The 18773-nt window shown below is 36.5% G+C and overlaps 1 protein-coding gene across 2 annotated transcripts in view; it reads left to right on the forward strand.

Moving 5' to 3' along the window:
- The window catches only part of LOC311292118 (tyrosine-protein kinase JAK1-like), a 20306-nt gene continuing 1533 nt past the window's right edge, over positions 1–18773 (forward strand). The window contains exons 1-21 of one of the 2 annotated variants that reach the window (XM_084411638.1): positions 1–120; positions 378–564; positions 647–770; positions 1225–1357; positions 1449–1600; positions 2392–2731; positions 2880–3041; positions 3143–3300; positions 8875–8989; positions 9363–9558; positions 9907–10004; positions 11084–11227; positions 11307–11394; positions 11516–11643; positions 12592–12727; positions 15079–15230; positions 15372–15531; positions 15878–15972; positions 16923–17106; positions 17247–17371; positions 18200–18372. In XM_084411638.1, coding sequence (XP_084267764.1) covers positions 441–564; positions 647–770; positions 1225–1357; positions 1449–1600; positions 2392–2731; positions 2880–3041; positions 3143–3300; positions 8875–8989; positions 9363–9558; positions 9907–10004; positions 11084–11227; positions 11307–11394; positions 11516–11643; positions 12592–12727; positions 15079–15230; positions 15372–15531; positions 15878–15972; positions 16923–17106; positions 17247–17371; positions 18200–18372 — 2987 coding nt within the window. In that variant the 5' untranslated portion in view covers positions 1–120; positions 378–440. The remainder of the gene's footprint in view (positions 121–377; positions 565–646; positions 771–1224; positions 1358–1448; positions 1601–2391; positions 2732–2879; positions 3042–3142; positions 3301–8874; positions 8990–9362; positions 9559–9906; positions 10005–11083; positions 11228–11306; positions 11395–11515; positions 11644–12591; positions 12728–15078; positions 15231–15371; positions 15532–15877; positions 15973–16922; positions 17107–17246; positions 17372–18199; positions 18373–18773) is intronic. The other variant, XM_084411639.1, reaches the window with a different exon arrangement.

An 18773-nucleotide genomic window follows, 5' to 3' on the forward strand; every position in this document is an offset into this window, starting at 1 on the left:
AATCAGAATCAGCGTGTTGGTCACGTAGTTTAGCAGAAGAAACTCATCATCGGTTTCCTCGGAAGTGAATTGCTGTCTGAGAATTTGACGACTTGTTTCCTGCTTGTTTCGCACTGTACGGTAAGGTAAACTCTACTAACATGATTTATATCATTTATAAGTTAAATAGGCTTTGCTGTAATATTCCAGATACACCGACGACATTCAGAAACCAGATAGAAGTGTGTTGAGCGTTTCCGCAAACTTTCTGTTTCTGTTAAACTGCCTGTAAAGACTCCAGGTGTTCGTAAAGACATGCCTTACTGTATTTTAAAGAGGACATGTTGTTATATACATGACAGAATATCCATATTACTAAAGTGTTCTGTAATTTTTAGGTATAGAAAATGGCCAGCACTTCGTTAATATAACGTTAGCCTAGTGCTGAGCAGAAGTCGGTCATGGCCTCGCTGATATTACAGGGGCTCGAGGTCCATTTTTACCTGCCAGAGAAACACCAGATCATTCATCTCTCAGGTAGTTTCACAGCAGAGGAACTGTGTATTGAAGCTGCTAAGAAGTTGGGTACGTTTTTCAGCCTTTGTACAACTTGAACACTGTATTACGACAGAGAAATAAGAGACTCACTGTTGTCTCATTATTACAGGTATATCTCCTTTGTGTCACAGTTTGTTTGCCCTGTATGATGAATATAGCAAGCTCTGGTATCCACCCAATCACTCCTTCAACATTGATGAGACAACCAGACTGAAGCTTTTCTATCGCATGAGGTATTCCTGTTCTTTGTCTTTGCTCAGCTAGTTTTCCTTCCCAGTTTGGTACAGCAGCATTTCCCAGCATTTAACAGCAGCAGCAGTTAAACAAATGCACTGTAAAATAAATGTAAATGAAAAATAACTTCACTCTAGAGTAGAGAAATTGCCCTAATTTCTTATAATATATCTTATAATTTAGATTTTTTTTGGTCATAATTTTGACTTTTAATCTCATAATTATGCTATAGTATGTTATACTTATGACTAGAATGTAATAATTTCAACTTTTTATCTCATAACTTCATGTCTATCTAGCGTATGTCATAATTTTTATGAAAATAATGCATGAGGTGCCCGTTGCGTTCCCAAATGCTCTCGCAGGCTGTCAGATTATAGGCAATGAATGGGAAAAACTGGACAGATATTTGAACTTTTCCCTATTTACATTATAACCACATTTTTGGGGCAGGTTTTATTTTACGAACTGGCATGGGAACAGTAAGACATCTCCTGCAGTGTGCAGACACACTCTTAAACGGGGGGACGGTCCTACGGGCACAGCCGTGCTGGATGTAGCTTCACTGACGTACCTTTACGCACAGGTACGGTGACAAAAACACTGGACAATGTTAAAGGACGGGTTGTTCGAGAAAGTTGTGGCTGCTCATTTTAATGTGTGTTTGTGTTTGACAGAGTCAGACTGACTTTCAGAGTGGTCTGGCACAGCTGCGTAGCGCTCGTGATGAGAGTGACGTCCAGCAGATAGAAAATGAGTGTTTGGGTATGGCTGTGATGGCCATCTCCCATCAATCCATTGAAAAAGATATTCCTGTCAGTGAATTTGAGTAAGAGCTTTTTATTTCTTTTTATTTTAAATCTGAAATACATTTTAAAGTATATTTAAAAAATAATGTTTTTCTAAAATATATTTTTTTCATGACTGAGACTATAGGCTATATTACCAAACATCAATATATATATTTATTTATTTATTTATTTATTATTGTATTGTTTATTTTTGTCAAATTGTATGATGGGTGCAGTTTTACACACACACACACACACACACACACACACACACACACACACACACACACACACACACACACACACACACACACACATATATACAGTATGTATGTGTGTGTATTAGCTTTTATACAGTATACAACCATATTCATTTAAATTAATGTGATGTAGTTATTTATTTAGTAATTCAAATTAATATAGTTATTTAATTTGCTTTATTTAAAAAAACACAAAAAAAACTTAAAACAACAAAAAACTAAATTAAAGTTAAGTATATTTAAAAACAAACATACACATAAATGTTATTAATGTATTATTGTTGATAAGTATGAATTATTAAGCCATTACTTGTTATAGAAAAATAATTAAACTAAATTAACAGTTGACTTTCATAGTTTTGATATATGTTTAGACTGGAAATGAATATCCTAATGAGCTTTGATTTCTGATCCCCTTTTACATAAGGTGGAGATCACAATTATAAAGTTGAATCATCCCAAATTTCACCCCCCTATGTGATCTAAGAAACGATTTTAGCATTAATGAGTCATTTTATAACTATTAAAGTCTTTCTGTATCTTTCAATGTTACATTTTGTCTTTGTCAGGTACAAACATTACATTCCCAGTGTCCTATACCAGTCCATACGTCACAGGAGCATTCTCACACGTCTGCGCATCCATAACGTCTTTAAAGTGTTCCTTGAAGAGTTCATCAGGAATACTGTGGAAGGCAACAAGATCAGTACGCATGACCTGAAGGTCAAATACATGTCGACTTTAGAGACTCTAACTAAACACTTCGGCCAGGAGGTGTTTGAACCCTCTTCCCTTATCATACATGACAATGAGCAAATGCTCAAAGACTCCAGCTGCGCTGCTGGTGTTGACCACAAAATCCTGGTGTCTGGCACCTCTGGCATTCACTGGTGTAAAGTCACCTCTGAGGTAAGAAGGCCGTAGTACAAATAATATCCACATAATAATATAACATAATAAAACTATGACTTCTGTATTGTAGTGTAGGTGCTGAAGTTTAACACTTTGGTTTAGGGCTTGGTTGAATTATCGCATGACAATAAGTTTTCCTTTTCAGAAGAGACATAAATCAAAGAGAGACCGTAAGAAACTGAGTAAAGAAGCATCAGATGATCAAGGAGAGGATAGATGGACACTCTTTTCAGACTTTAATGAGATAACGCATCTTGTCATCAAATGCGGCGTGGTTACCATCCACAAACAAGACGACAAAAGCATGGTGAGGCTCACTGTGAGATTTGTAATCTGTCAGTTTTGGTTACTTTAGGATAAGTCATAACTTCATAAACCCTTTTTTTTTTTTTTTTTTTTTTTTTTCAGGAGCTGACGTTGGCGTCCCACGAAGAGGCGCTGTCCTTTGCCAGTCTTGTAGATGGATTCTTTAGGCTCACAGTAGATGCACATCATTTCCTCTGCAGGGATATTGCTCCCGTCTCATTGGAAATTAACCTAAAAGAGGGCTGCCATGGTCCAATCAAGTTAGTACATTCACTCATCGTGTTTAAAGAAATAGTTCACCCAAAAATAAACATTTTAAGGAATATTCACAGTGTTTTTTTTTTTTCTTTTTTTTTTAATGAAGTTAGACAGTAATCAGGGTTTTGAATCTGAAAAATAGCTTTTTTTGTGGAACAGACCAACATTTTATTCAGTATTCACCAATAAACTTTCCCTCCGCTGTAGCTCTCAAAGCTGTATTTTTGCTTATTTAAACCTGAATTTGTTCAACAGAATTTTGAAACTTTGGGGTCAGTAATATTTATTTTTAAAGAAATTAATAAATTTATTCAGCAAATTCATCAAAAGTGACAGTAAATACATTTGTAATGTCAACAAAGCTGTATGTTTGATATAAATGCTGTTCTTTTCATCAAAGAACCCTGCAAAAATGTATCACCATTTCCTCAAAAATATTAAAGCAGAACTTGGTAACTTTTTTTAACTTAATAAAACTGTCTAGAAATCATTTGGATGGTTAAACAACCTGTTCTGGTGATATTGGTGACTTTCCCCGCTCCCCCCAGCGTTCCCAGGCGGAAAACCAACCTTGCAACTTGGGGACTACCGTCCCGGCAAGATAGAAGTTGGAAGTCTCGTGAGAAGCGAGAACGAGAACGAGTGCGAAACAAGAATTGCTTTACGGCAATTCGACATAAACACACACGCATGTATGCTGTATTACCAGATTACCCACCTCGGTAGACATAGCTCCACACGATATAGTTGGCTTGCTCCGATCAAAACAAACGCACATGAGCAGCGGTAGAGAGGGGGGGGAGGCCGCCGCAAGTGAGTTTTTTACGACCGTGTTGTGAAATATAAGCTCGTGGGGAAAACATGCGACAACAAAAGGGAAAATCAGCGAAGAAGTGACTAGAGTTCGCTAGAGTTGCCGAGTTCTGCTTTAAGCAGCACAACCATTCCCTTTCGAATGGGAACTCGCCATGTGGGGAATGCCTCCAGAATGACAGGTGTCTGAAGCACGTGTCAAAACACGACAATAACATTGGCCGGCGACAGCCTGTGACGTCACTACTGGTGCGACCAGAGTATAAATAGGGCGCCTGTAGTGCACGTCATCCGTTTCTTGTCCTCAGGTCCGTTTGTTTATGTACATGTCAGAAAGACGATCACTCAGCCAAGCGTGCCTCCGTATCAGAGCGATTGTCTTGGGAACTGAGCACTGCTCATTGTGAGGTGCGCTTTGTGATGCATTCGCGAGACTGACTGAAAGAGACAGGTAAGAAGCTTTTACTTATTTGTTCTCTCCTGAGGGATAGCAGTTAGTGTTTGCACGAGCTCGTTCGGCTCTCGAGGGAGTCGAAGATACTCACAAAGATGTGTTTGTGTCTGCTCTATGCGTGATTCTTGATTAGTGATAAAGTCAGGCATTTAATCGAAAAAATGTTCAGTTGACCGCGCTCTTTATGGTGCGGTCGCTGTGATAACCTCCTTTGTTGTTTATTCTCTCTCAAGGGATGAGAATAGAGCACCTGCACCCCGTGGTTCGGGTCACAGAGGTGGTGGGTGGAGCAAAGGGAGAGTCTTATGAGATCCTATTACTGCTATTACTGATGTGTGAGGCCTAATTATGTGGAATTAAATACAGAGAGAGTGAAAGCAGTTGTTATTTTCTATCTCACAATAGCAGTGCTCTTTGGTGGCAATCTCTGGAACACGACAGGAAGCAGGTTTTTTTGCCCTAGTTGCGAACCCTTCCTAGTTGCGAGCATCTTCGTGAGTGTTGGAGTCTAGAGAGCCCGTTTTTTCCTCAGGTTTGACTGAAAGCACAGAACCCTCCCCCTAAGTCGGGTCTTGAAGCAGCAGGGTCCTCCAGTACCTGGGATGAGCTGTTTTGATCTTGAGAACCCGACAGGAAGTGGGTTTTCTTCCCAGGTTGCAAACCATTCTTTGCGTAAGGCACCTTCAGGAGTGTTTGGAGTTTTTGAGATCCTAAGAAAACATTGTTTCCGAGTGGTCGCAGATAGCACTCAGCTGGCTCCCCTTGATGCCAATGTTTTCATGGTTGGAAGTTAGTGGAATCCTTAATAGTAGGATTCCCAACTCCCAATGAGTGAGCTCGGTTTGTTGCTGGAGTCTCAGTTGAGCACTTATATGATGCGGCTAGCACTTTTGCCTAGCCCTCTTACACTCTCCTGTGATATGCGATCAAGGAAGGCTTAGAGCTCTTTTGGGGCCTCATGTATAAAACTTTGCGTAGATTTCATCCTTAAAGTGTGCGTACGCACATAAGGCAGAATTTGCGTACGCACAAAAGTTTTCAGATTTATAAAACCGTCCGTACGCCAGAACCTGCGCAGAATTCACTTTATAAATCCCAGTCAGCGGAAGATTGTGCGCACATGCGTCTCCACCCTGAAATAACCATATATGGAGCTTACAACGCCTAGTTTTACTATGCAGATCCTCATCTGCATATCATTTGCATATGATTATTCATCCACGTGATAACGTTTAACGGTACAAGACACATTACATTAATAAAAATCATGTATTTGCCTATCCTTGTCTTGTTTTTGAATACATAAATCAAATAGTGTAAAATACATTTAATCTTTTCCACTGGCCGAATAGTATTTTTAATTGATTTATATTTTTAATGGAAACAGATAGGCCTTGGGCATTATTTGCACGAAACTATTTTCTCAGACAATCTGGTATTATCATGATAAGCAATTATCTCTGTGGTTAAAACATTTAAACACAGCACGCTACAGGAAACGTGTTCAAAAACATCGCATCCACAACAAATATTTCTATTGATTGAATTTGAATATAAAAAATGTTGTAACTTCTCAGTAATGATTTCATGTTTAAGTGTTCTCTATTAATTTGAATGGCATATTTAATCTAAATGTTTATATCATAAGTAAAACATAGTTTATATCATAAGTATTTTATTTATTTAAACTGTTATTTGCATCAGTTTCACTAAACGGCCCAACGCGCTCGCTGGTGCGGACATTTAGGAAGGGATGGATATTTGCTTCAAGTGACAGGTTGGTGAGCGAAATTATATTTGTATTATCTTGTATTTCTTTAGATTTTCTGTCTAAAAGTGATCTTCTGCAAGACACCAGTGCAGAGCTATAATGAAATAGAGTCCAAATTTTATTAAAATCAATGAATCCATCATAATCATATCATAATGATAATTCGGGTTGATGCAATTTGATTTATTGGGTGATGTAATAGGATAATTTAGAAGTTTTTCATTTTAAATAGTTATTGCTATTTGGGCCAGTTGGTGTCGCCAAAACACATACTCTTCTAAAAGAGTGCGTACGCACGGTCAAGAGCATCCTTACGGTGCGCACTTATCTACGCCTAGTTTATTTTTTATAAATCCCGATATGTGCGTGGAAAAATGCGTACGCATATTTCTATGCCCATTTTGTGCGTATGCAACGTTTATACATCAGGCCCCTGGTCTCTGAACTCCAGAGGCCTTAGGCGAAGCCCTCCTGTTGTACGACACCTCTTGAGAGTTCTGGAGCCTAGAGACCAAATCATATTACAGGTTTTACAATGGTTGTAGCTAGCCTTAGCTGGTAGCTACCATTGGTCATTTAGGATGAGCATGAAGTAGAACAGTGGTTGCCTCCTTGGTAAGCAGTCCTTGATGTAGAACGTAGTTAGGCCGATAGATAGATAGATAGATAGATAGATAGATAGATAGATAGATAGATAGATAGATAGATAGATAGATAGATAGATAGATAGATAGATATTCTTAATAACTATAACATTTTATAACACACCTCTCCATGACATGACCATTTTTATCTTATTTTCACTTTAAGTATAATGCTAACACGTTTCTACTGTCCAGTGATAATTTGAAAGAAAATGATCAATTATAGTATGAATGCAACTTTGATTGTATGGAAATGGGCAATTAAATAACACCCAGAGTGTGTTTTTTCATTCCATTGCGCTACTTTTCCATCGTTTTCAATGCAAGCATCACCCTAGATGTGATTGACTGTTGCACTCGCATCTCACTTCCATACTTTTGCAGAGTAGTCCATCATCCATGACGCGGCTTTCTAAAACGTGGCACTCAAGTTAAAACAACTTTTTAAAATAGCTTTTCTAGACCTGCACTAAACTTTTAACTGCAAAAACGTGTCCTGTGTGAATGGGCCCATAACTGATTAAAAGATAAACAGCACACGCTTATTTCAGTGCTGTTATTTAAGACGACAGTTTGCGACGTTCATTCAGTTTCAGTTTAACAGCATTAACAGCAAGCCAAAGAGGGCAAGGTTTCAACTGAACTAAGCTATACATATGCATTTTAAACACTTGCATTATGTTCTTGCTCCGTCCATGCAATAAATACACGTTCTTAAATGAGCGAGGTTTTCTTGATAATTTCAACTGGGTTTGAAATGAATCAAAAATCAAATCAGGGCAGTATATTAATATTTACACTACAAGTTTACATACATTACGAAGATGACAGGTAATTCACATCTTGATAGTTGCCTTCGCAAACATTTCTGCCCTTTTTTCACGTTTTTGTCAGCCTCTGCTTTTCTGCTACAGATTTGAAGCGCGCGCCGCGCCGTTACTGTCAAGGAAATATAGGCTACTGAAAATTTCTGGTGTTATTTTTTGGGATTGTTTGGAGCATTCCACAGCCCTTCATTAAACCGTTCAACACAGAATCCACTTGCTTTTTATCAATGCACAAATCATAATAACAGATTAATACTATCTGTTCCTAAATTTTGATTAGGTGGGCAAGGCAGACGTCTAGGCCCATGCCTAGAAGCTCTTGAGACCTCCATTTGTCAGGGGTGTGTCCCCTGTGGAGACTGGCAGGGTATATTTAAATCCTTGGCAATATTCCCTTTAAGGTATTCTTTGAAGACCAGGTGTAGCCAGGATTTCTGGCCCTCGGGAAATGAGTCACAATGACCGTTGGTGTGTACTTCTAGGACGGGGAACTGTGACTCCGAATCAGTTCCCCAGTTGTTTTTCAAACAAATAAATGTATCTCTGGTGAGCATAAGAGACTTTCAAAAACAATACAAAAATTGTTACTGACCTCAAACATTTCAATAGTAGTGTAGTAAATTCATCCCATAATTCATATAACATTCCATTGACCTTATTCACTGCAGCACCATCTTTGATTTTCAATGGGAATGAAAGCGAGGCTCTGAGGCTTAGACATTCATCTCTTCAGCGGGTTGTACCATTATTTAATGTGTTTTGGGATTGTTCTGCTGACGAAAAAGCAAAAATGTTTTTCCAAGAAATTTCAGTAGACAAAAAACTCCAGACAATATGAGCTGTGGAAAATAAGTGATCTAAGAGCTTTATACAGCTTACAGCAGATGCCATTGAAAACACAGTAAGTCTATCCCTCACAGCCTCGCTTTCATACCTGTCATGGCGCTGCTCTGAATCTATAGCTCTTATTTAATTGCTCAGCATCTACAAATGTAATCAATAATCAAATGACAGAGAAGAATGTCTTTGGACAGCAGATGTAATGGTATCTTATTTGTACCCCTCAGTACTGAATATGCCATCCATAAACTCAAGCACGAAGGTTATGAGGAGGGCATGTACCTGCTGCGCTGGAGTACTCATGACTACGACACTATTTTCCTGACTGTCATATGCAATGAGGTATACACTGTTACTGTACATGCTTCTGGTGGAAAAAGAGGTTGCAGTAAAAGTTGTGTATGTCAAGCAAATGTAGAATAAAGGCCGATTCACACTGCACCGACAGACGGCACTGCGACAGGTTTTGTCGACTCAGTGTGTTACCCCTGTCGGAGCTTGTTTTCGGCAATTGAACATGCTGAATCAGCGCTTGTCAGTCTTAGACTGCCTGAGAAGTGACGTGCTGTAATGGGGTGACTGTCGCCGTTGGTCTGCGGCTGTCGGTGCAGTGTGAATTGGTCTTTAAGGAACATACCTTAAATATGAAAATGAGTTTGCGTTATAAGATATTGAACTGAAGTTGAAAGGTCAAACCTGACCTTTTTTCTTTTAGAGGGATTATGATGGTGGCATCACCAAAGCCTTCAAGAACTTCCAGATTGAAGTGAGCGCACAGGGCTTCCTCCTGACTGGGACTGATGTTGTGAAACCCACTCTGAGAGAGCTGACGGACCACCTGTCTAGCCAGGATCTCTCAACAGGCCAAACCAGCATAAAACTTGAGCGTGGCTGTCCACCCCAACCAAAAGGTACTGGAGCTTCCTTCCAGCAGTGATACTGCCGAAGTAGATAGCCAGAGGTTTATAATGTTTGTCTTCTTAACGTAAAAACAAAGTCCTCTTTAAATTATTTCATGTTCAACTTTCTTTAGTGTGTGATGTTGCTGTTTGAGCATGAAAAAGGTCTGAAAAGTTACAAAGCACAAAGTCAAAGGAAGTTATTCTCTATATCAGTAAGCACTCCCAGAAACACCTCGATTGTAGTCTTGGGTTTTCTTCTGAGAATGAAGTAACTGTTCGTAACAGGGTGACTAAAATCATCCTTATGACTTAAAATATTGCAGAGACATGAATAATCTTCCATTCGCTGCTTCACAGAGCAATCCAACCTCGTCATGATGACCAGAAAAGATTCAGCGTCACAACACTCTTCATTAAACATCTTCCATAGGATCTTCAAAGAGGACATTACCCAGGTTGGACATCAAAAATCTGTGTGTTTATGTACACGATATGAATAAAGCTAAATCTGTTTACTAGAAAACAAACACATTTTCTTATAGTGAGGAGTTATTTCATGGTGTGTCCTGCTGGAAGATCTGACCAAAGCGGGCAGCTGTTGTTTGGAATATAGTAAATGGTTTTAAACTGCCATTATGTTGCAGTGCTAAAAAAACAAACAAATCCGCAACAAAACATCCATCAGCTGGCCTAACCAGCTATATATATATTTTCTTAAAGTTGGCATGAAATGGAAGTTGCGATTAGTCTTTTTTTCATCTATAATTGTGATGTATATCTGAGAAACATGTAGGGCGGGATTTGATTTTGTCCATCAGGAATTGATTGGATCATTTGCTATTGTGTCATATGAATGACAGGTTGTCCCGCCCTCACTCCAGTAAACACGTCATTAGAGAAGAGATGCAAGAGGGAGGGGAAGGTATTTTGATTAAATATTATGAATGCACAAAAAAAAGAAGATGTGCATGGATAAATAATTTATAATAAATACTGCAATATTCCATAGAAATAATATTTGCCCATTTTAATTTTGTGGTGACTTTATCCTGTGTTTTTGTCTTAACAATCTTAACACCCTTAAAACACATTTTATTGAAAAAAAAACTAAACAAAAAAAAAACGAATTTGTGTAAAATAATAAGACTTAATTTAAGCATAAAATGTATAATCTAAGCCATGTTAGTGTGATGTATGTTTAAAACCTGAAAAATACATTTAAAATGTGTTCTCTAAAAGCAAGTTTTACTTTACATATCAAGTCAATTTATCTAGTTTTAAGGGTGTTTATTTTTTACTGGAAAACAAGACAAAAATACTGATTAAGAACATTTTGCAGTCTTGAAACTGTAAAATAATTCAGGTTTCGCCTGAAGATGTCATCTTCAGGTTTACAGTGGTCTACCAGTCCAGATCAGCTATTGTTTTCTAGATTAGGTTGGGTTTTCCAATAGGGACGACTAGATACCTTTTATCTGGAGCGTAGAAATGGAAAGAAATGGTCTGTCTTATGAAGCTGATGCTTGTTAAACAGGAGAAACACTTGGGTCAAGGCACTCGCACAAACATCTATGCTGGGAAGCTGAAGTTGAGAAATGAGGACGATGAGGGGTTTTTGGACCATGAGGTGGTGGATGTGGTTCTGAAGGTGCTGGGAGCAGGACACAATTACATTTCAGTAAGTGGCAACCCATCTTTTGATACACGAGTAAATAAGGGGCAATTGCTTTCACAACTACTTCTGTACTTCTCTTTAGGCCTTCCTGGACACAGTCAGTGTAATGCGACAGATATCCCATAAACACATGGTTCTGATGTATGGCATATGCATGCACAGCATGGACAGTAAGTGTTCCCGCTCCACTGGACAAAACTGCAACAAAACTTATTTGTATTTTTAAAGTTAAAGGAATAGGTCAACCTTTACTGCAGATGATCTCACGTCTCATTGCTGTTGTTCTGCCAGTCATCATGGTGGAGGAGTTTGTTCAGCGCGGCCCTCTGGATCTGTTCATGAGAAACCATCGCTCTGATCTCACACCCTCCTGGAAGTTCCAAGTTGCGGAGCAGCTTTCCAGTGTCCTCAGTTATTTGGTACAGATTTTCAGTTTGAACTTGACCTTGTTTCACCCTTGTTTACATTCTGTGGAATATTTCAAAGTTACTGTATGGGTCAATGATTTAATAACTGTAAATGATGTATTTAAGGTGTACACATCTTAAATATTTATTGAAAATAGATTTTTTAGAACACATTTAGTTTAGATTATTTCCCAATCAGTGCTATTTTATTATTTTATATTAGCTTTATTTTTGTATTTTTAGTTTTCATTTTCATTTTACTTGAGATTTTTTATTTTCTTGTGTGTTTTTGTTTGTCAATTGTAATAGGTTTTGTTTTTTAAATATTTAGATTTAGCTTTAATTTCAGTTAGTTTTAGTGTTAGTAATTTTAGCTTTGTTTTTAAGGTGTACACATCTTTAAAAAAAAATTGAATAGTGTTAAATGTATTTTTCAAGGTAAACTGGTTTTAGTGACAGCCCTGGTTAATAATAATTAAAAAAAAACTTTTTTCCCCAAAGAAACAATAATGCATGATTATGGCACACTGTTTGACAATACATTTTTAGCCTTTTATTGACACTTTTTTTCTTTATTGCAATCACTGGACAGTTACACCACCTAGACATTTTACTTTAAGATAGTACAAATATCAAATCTATTCATTTTAATTCAGAAATGTAAAACCTGTTCATCAAACATGTGTATTCAAGTCATTGTCTGTATGACTTGCATTTTTATGTCTTTTTGAATAACTAAATAATATATCCAGTAAATTATATTTACTGTAATTATTAATGGATCCCAATAATAACATGTGGCAATTATAAACTACATTTCCCAGTGGATGATTTGATGTCCTGCTTTACTTTACCCATAGAGGTCTTAATAGTAATATAATTTGTAAATACGTAATTGAAAACTCTCTAGTGGAATCTTTGGGACAGAAAATGGACTCTGTCTTATTTTCTCTCTTTCAGGAGGATAAGAAGCTTGTCCACGGCTATGTCTGCGCTAAAAACATCCTGTTGAAGCTGGATGGTCTAGAAGGACAGAGTGGTCCTTTCATTAAACTGAGTGATCCTGGACTGTCCATTTCTGTGCTCAGCCAAAGGGGTAACACACGCTCATGCACACTCATTCAGAATAAATGTTTTACAACTTTTTTTAATGGCAGTGTGCCTAATGGAAAAAAAAACAGAAAAGGTCTTTATTTGTCACTTGACAGAAAAAGAAACCAAGCAAGCAACATTGTCACAGTGTAATTTTTAAATGTGCTTATAATAAGAACAATAATTTATATAGTAGCAATATAATATTTACATTTTTGAATATATTTTGACTTCTCAACTTCACTGTTTTGTAATGTCATTGTAGCGAGGCAAAGGTAAACCAGTGTAATAGTGTTGACTAAGTGTCATTGACCGTTTCTGACTGAGCCCATAGCCTTTATGCAGAACGTCACATGAACAAACACAAAAACAGGTCAATGACAGTATGAACTGACAGCGATATCTATGTTAAAGGGTTTTAAAGGGTTAGTTCACACAAAATTGGCATCAATTACTCACCCTCATGTCGTTCCAAACCCGTAAGACTTTCATTCATCTTCGAAACACAAATGAAGATCTTTTTGATGAAATCTGAGAGCTTTCTGTCCCTCCATTGACAGCTACCACTTTGATGCATCAGAAAGTTCATAAAGAGATCATAAAACTAATCCATATGAATTTACCAAAGAGGTTCATTCTCTTGTTACGCAGCACGTTTGAGCTTCAGCAAGAACCAATGAGGTTTGTTCTTGCACATCAAGCAAGTACGGTTGAGCTTGTGTTTGTTTGCTGATCAATATTTATGTGAATAAAAGCTTAAATTAAATCTGTTCATCTTATAAATCGATTGTGTCTCTTCATAAAAGTTTGACTAAACTGCTGATTCATATGGATTAGGTTTACAATCTATTTATAAACGTTTTGAAACTTAAAGGGGTCATATAATGCCATTTTTGTACAAGCTAATATGATTCTTTAGGGTCTAAATTAAACGTTTGTAATATACTTTAAGTAAAAATTCTCATTAGTATTGTAAGAAAACACTCATTTTACCTGGTCAAAAACAGCTCTGTCTTCAGCACGCCGTTTAAGTGCATGTGTCTTTAAATGATAATGAGCTTTGCTCACCCCGCCCCTCTGTTCTGTGCATACACCGTTTATAATAACACAATAACCATAACGTGTTGTTCATTATAAAAGTGGGATTATAAACTATACTGAGAACGTCGTACATAGAAAACATGCCGTAATGTACCCTGAGTGTAAAAATAGCCGCAATCGCATAGCGATTTGCAAAGATTAATATAAATATTAATATAAAGGTTAATAAAACGTTACACTCACTTCTTCTTCTGGAGGTGCAGCAGGAACACGAATAGTTGGTACCGATCCTTTTTTCAGGAGCAGCTTCTTAGCAAAACCAGCTTTACTGACCCTCGTTTATAAAGCAGTCTGGTGAGAAATGATTCACGCAAACATGAAAGCATTGATGTTGATCGTGGGGAATATTCCCTTCGAAAACAAAACTCAGCCACTGCGTCTTCAGCGGTTCGGATTTAGGAACATCAAAATTACGTTGTGTTCCTTATTACACCCAAGAACAGAACACCACAATCGCTTAGACGCCATTCTGCTCATAGACAGTGCTCCAGCGTATCAACAATGACGCGTGGACTATGATTGACAGCTCGCTCACGAGCGAGGGCGGGTCTGTGTCGAAACGCTGCTGTCAATCAACAATCGTGGGAGGGGCGTCGATTTTGTGACGTCACAAAATCAAACGGCTTGATTTGAGAGGGGGGAAAACATATAAGAAGATTAAAAATAAAAAAACACTGGATGGATTTTTATCATTATATGATGGTTGTGTACAGGCACTGCCAACACACATTTCAGTACAATCAACTTGTAAAAGTGCATGTACCATTATATGACCCCTTTAAAAGTGGTAGTTGTGTAGCTGTCAACTGAGGGACAGAATTTTCTCAGGTTTCATTAAAAATATATATTTATTTGTGTTCTGAAGAAGAACGTAAGTGTTACGGGTTTGGAAAGTCACGAGGCTGAGTAAATGATGACAAAATTTTCATTTTGGGGCAAACTAACCCTAAGGTAATATGCTAACCTAGCTAGTTCTTTTTATTCTTGCCGTTTTATTCGATTTAAACATCTAAAAGTAGAAGAAGAAAAATATTAGAACTTTTAGATATCAACCTGTATATGCGATGGACATTCGTTACACTCATCTTTGCTCACTGCTCTGAAGGTATCTTGAGTAAAATGTCTCTATACATAATGAAGCACATATACAAGACCCGAAACCGGAAGCAGTGCGACCTGTTTTACAGAATACAGAAGTTTGTTGAGCATAACCCCCATTTTGCACTACTAACACTCATTGTGCCTGTTGGACAGAGTGTGTTGAAAGGATCCCCTGGATTGCCCCGGAGTGTGTTAATAACCCCAACGCACTGAGTGTTGCAGCAGACAAGTGGGGGTTTGGGACCTCACTGTGGGAGATCTGCTACAATGGCGAGGTGCCTCTGTCTGATAAGAAACTCTCAGAGGTGCTTGACTCTTTCTAATACGTTTCTGCATTTATACTTGAATAAAGCAGCTGTTGTTTTATTGTAATTGAAAACCATGTATTGTCATTTGCTTCTTAAACTATATTGTTTTTAATCTAACCTCTATGTGTACATGAACAGAAAGAGCGATTCTATGAAGTGTGTGGTACTCTGGTCACTCCCAGCATCAGTGAACTGGCTGATCTGATCTCCCAGTGCATGAACTATGACCCCCGGAAGAGACCGTTTTTCAGAGCCATAGCCAGAGAGCTGGGCCGCATCAAAGAGCAGCGAGAGCAGGGTATCTGTCACATAATATCATACAATGACTAACACAGATACTAGTCTTTAACTCTATTTTAGCCAATGGATTTTATTTTATTTTTAAGAATTTGTTTTACTTTTTGTTGTCATCAAGTGCATCAAAAGATTTTATATTTCACCCGACAACCAAAAACCTTGTTTTTTTATTATTAAAAAAGCATCGTCATTATAGTTTAAAACCCTCTTTTAAAAATCTAATTTTCATTACTGTTATTTGGGGGGGAAAAGGTATTATTTACATTTTAAAATACAACTGGAAGTATATTAAGCATGTTAATATTTGCTGTACTGAATTTAATTAACTTTTTATGTTTTATCTACAGAACTTCCCATTATATCAGGGGTAATTCCTCCACAGGAGACTGATCCTGCAGATTTCAAGAAGAGATTCCTCAGGAAAATCCGAAAACTTGGAGAGGTACTGGACTTTTAGTCAAAAAAAAGTTTGGTCCGTAATTTTTTTTTTTTTTTTTTTTTTTTTTTTTGAATTCTAGAACATGGAATTTTTAGAACACATTTTAATTCTGTGTAATTTTAGTATTATTTATATAATATTGTAGTATTTATTCATTTGAATTTTGCTTTCATTTCTGTATTTTGTTTTTATTTTATTTTAAGTTTTTGTAATTTTGTTATGTGCTTTAGTCATGTGTTGTTGTTTTTTTTCCAAACATTTGTGTTTAGCTTTTAATTTATATTTATTTTAGTTTTTGTAATTTTAGTACTTCAACTTATTTTATTTCAGGTAAATGCTAATACAGTATTTTTTTCTTTTTTTTTTCTTTAACTAATATTTATATTTGATTTGATTTCAGCTTTATTTCAATTAACAGAAATTATTTTTAGTAGTTTTAGTTAACACTGTTGCTCCTAATAGGACTATTATGATAACCCTAGTAGAACAAAAGAAATTTAAAGAAATTTCGGTTACTTTAAGGTGTCCTTGTTACAGTGTAATTATACATTTAGGTACCGAGTAATATTCATTATTAACTACGCATACTTACTATAGGGTTATGGTTAGGATTAGGTTTGTTGTAAGGGTTAGTTGCTGTTGTAGTTGCATGTAATTATGCATAATTTATAGTTATTACTTTAGTAACTCTATGTAATGTGTAACAAGGACACTGTAATAAATATATATTTATTATTTTATATATATATATATAATTTTTTTTTTTTTTAAGTATAGTATAGAATTGTTTTATAGGAATACTGTATAAATTCTAAAACTAGGGATTCTAATTGGAAATCTGGACCAAGTTAAACCCATTTCACACTCATCCCTCTTAAATCTCATAATCCCCTTGGAATAATGTGTCCTTGAATCATTATCTGTTTATATCGTTCTTTATAAATCTTGTCCAGGGTAACTTTGGGATGGTGGAACTGTGCCTGTATGATCCTCATGGAGATCAGACAGGTGAGCTGGTGGCCGTCAAATCTCTGAAAACAGAGAATGAGAGCAGCAACCTGAGAAAAGAAATCAACACCATCAGAAACCTTTACCATGAAAACATCGTCAAATACAAAGGCATCTGCAATGAAGAAGGCAAGTGTTCACATCTGTGTCTAATCTTGATGGCTTACACCTTTATTGAAAAGATTATATACCTCAATTACAAAAGATAGCCCAGTTATATATACACTCGCTGTATTACTTATCGCTTGCGGTTAATGTGTGTCTATCAGGGGAAACGAATATCATGCTCATTATGGAGTATTTGCCCGCTGGCAGTCTGAAAGACTACCTGCCTCGTAACAAATCCAACATCACACAGAAGAGACTGCTGCTTTATGCTCTTCAGATATGTCAGGTAATATAGCCAACACGGTTACTTTTAAAAGTAATGTGATACAATATTGTGTTACTCCCTAAAAAAGTAACTAATTACGCTACTTAGTTACTTTTTATGGAAAGTTTTTGTCACGTTACTTTTTCTCACCTGGCTGTGACTATCTCTTTTTTGCAAGTGTTTAACACAATCATTTATTTAACAACATAGCCTAAATAACCCACCTTCATTTTCTTTTAAAAACATATCATATTACTATAGTCTGACCACTTCTATAGCTAGGTATGCCATAGAAAATATCTCTTAACATAACAGGTTATATTATCTACTGTACAGCTCTTTTTATTGAATGTTGAAATTAATGTGCTTTGTTACATTTGTACTTTTTGTCTGTTCCTGCGCACACATGAGTGTGCATTTCTAAGTGACTATGTTATGGAGAAGAGAGAGAATTCAGTTGTCAAGTGTTTAAGCAAATTAATTTAACTTAAATATTTTAGTTACTTTTATAAAAAGTATTTTGTGTAAATTTATAAAGTAATGTTACTTTACTCAATGCATCAAAAAAGCTGTTACACTTCCCTAGGCAAATAAAGCAACGTATTCAGGATTCTTACTAAAATTTCTATAAATATTTGGAAATATTTTTATAGAATTAATAGAACAATTGATTTTTTTTATTTTTTTATTTTTATTCATAGAACACATTTTAGTTCCCTGCCAGTGTTTTTAGTATTTATATAATTATAGTATTTATTAATATTTTGAATATTTTCAGTTTCCAATTTAATTTTAGTTTACAGGTATACAGTATATTGTGGGTTTGACTGTTTCCTGTGTGTTCATCAGGGAATGGAGTACCTGGGATCTCAGAACTACATCCACAGGGATCTAGCAGCGAGGAACATCTTAGTGGAGAATGAATCACTTGTGAAGATCGGGGATTTTGGCCTGACTAAGAGCATCAAAGATGATAAGGATTATTACAAAGTGACAGAAGAGCAGGACAGTCCTGTGTACTGGTAAAGCAGCACCCATTTCTGCTTAGATTGGACGTTCTTTAACTTTAAATATTTTAATCATCATGTAAATCACTGTATCAACTTGTTTTTAAATTTGTTGAATATTCCTATAAAGGAGGAATAGATAAATGTTTTCTGAAGAGTTCTCAGATTAGCCAATGATTTATACTCTACCATTCAAAAGTTTAGTATCAGTAAGATGTTTAGTATTATTATGCTTAAGCTCACCAAGGCTGCATTTATTTGATCGAAAATACATTAAAAACAGCAATATTGGGAAATAATTTAATAGTAAAATAATGTTTACTATTTTAATATATTTTTTAAAGTAATTTGTTCCTTTGATCATTACTCCAGTCTTCAGTGTCACGTGATCCTTCAGAAATCATTCTAGGATGCTG

The sequence above is a fragment of the Rutilus rutilus genome (assembly GCF_951802725.1).
Source record: "Rutilus rutilus genome assembly, chromosome: 6".
In the NCBI taxonomy this organism is placed as follows: domain Eukaryota; kingdom Metazoa; phylum Chordata; class Actinopteri; order Cypriniformes; family Leuciscidae; genus Rutilus; species Rutilus rutilus.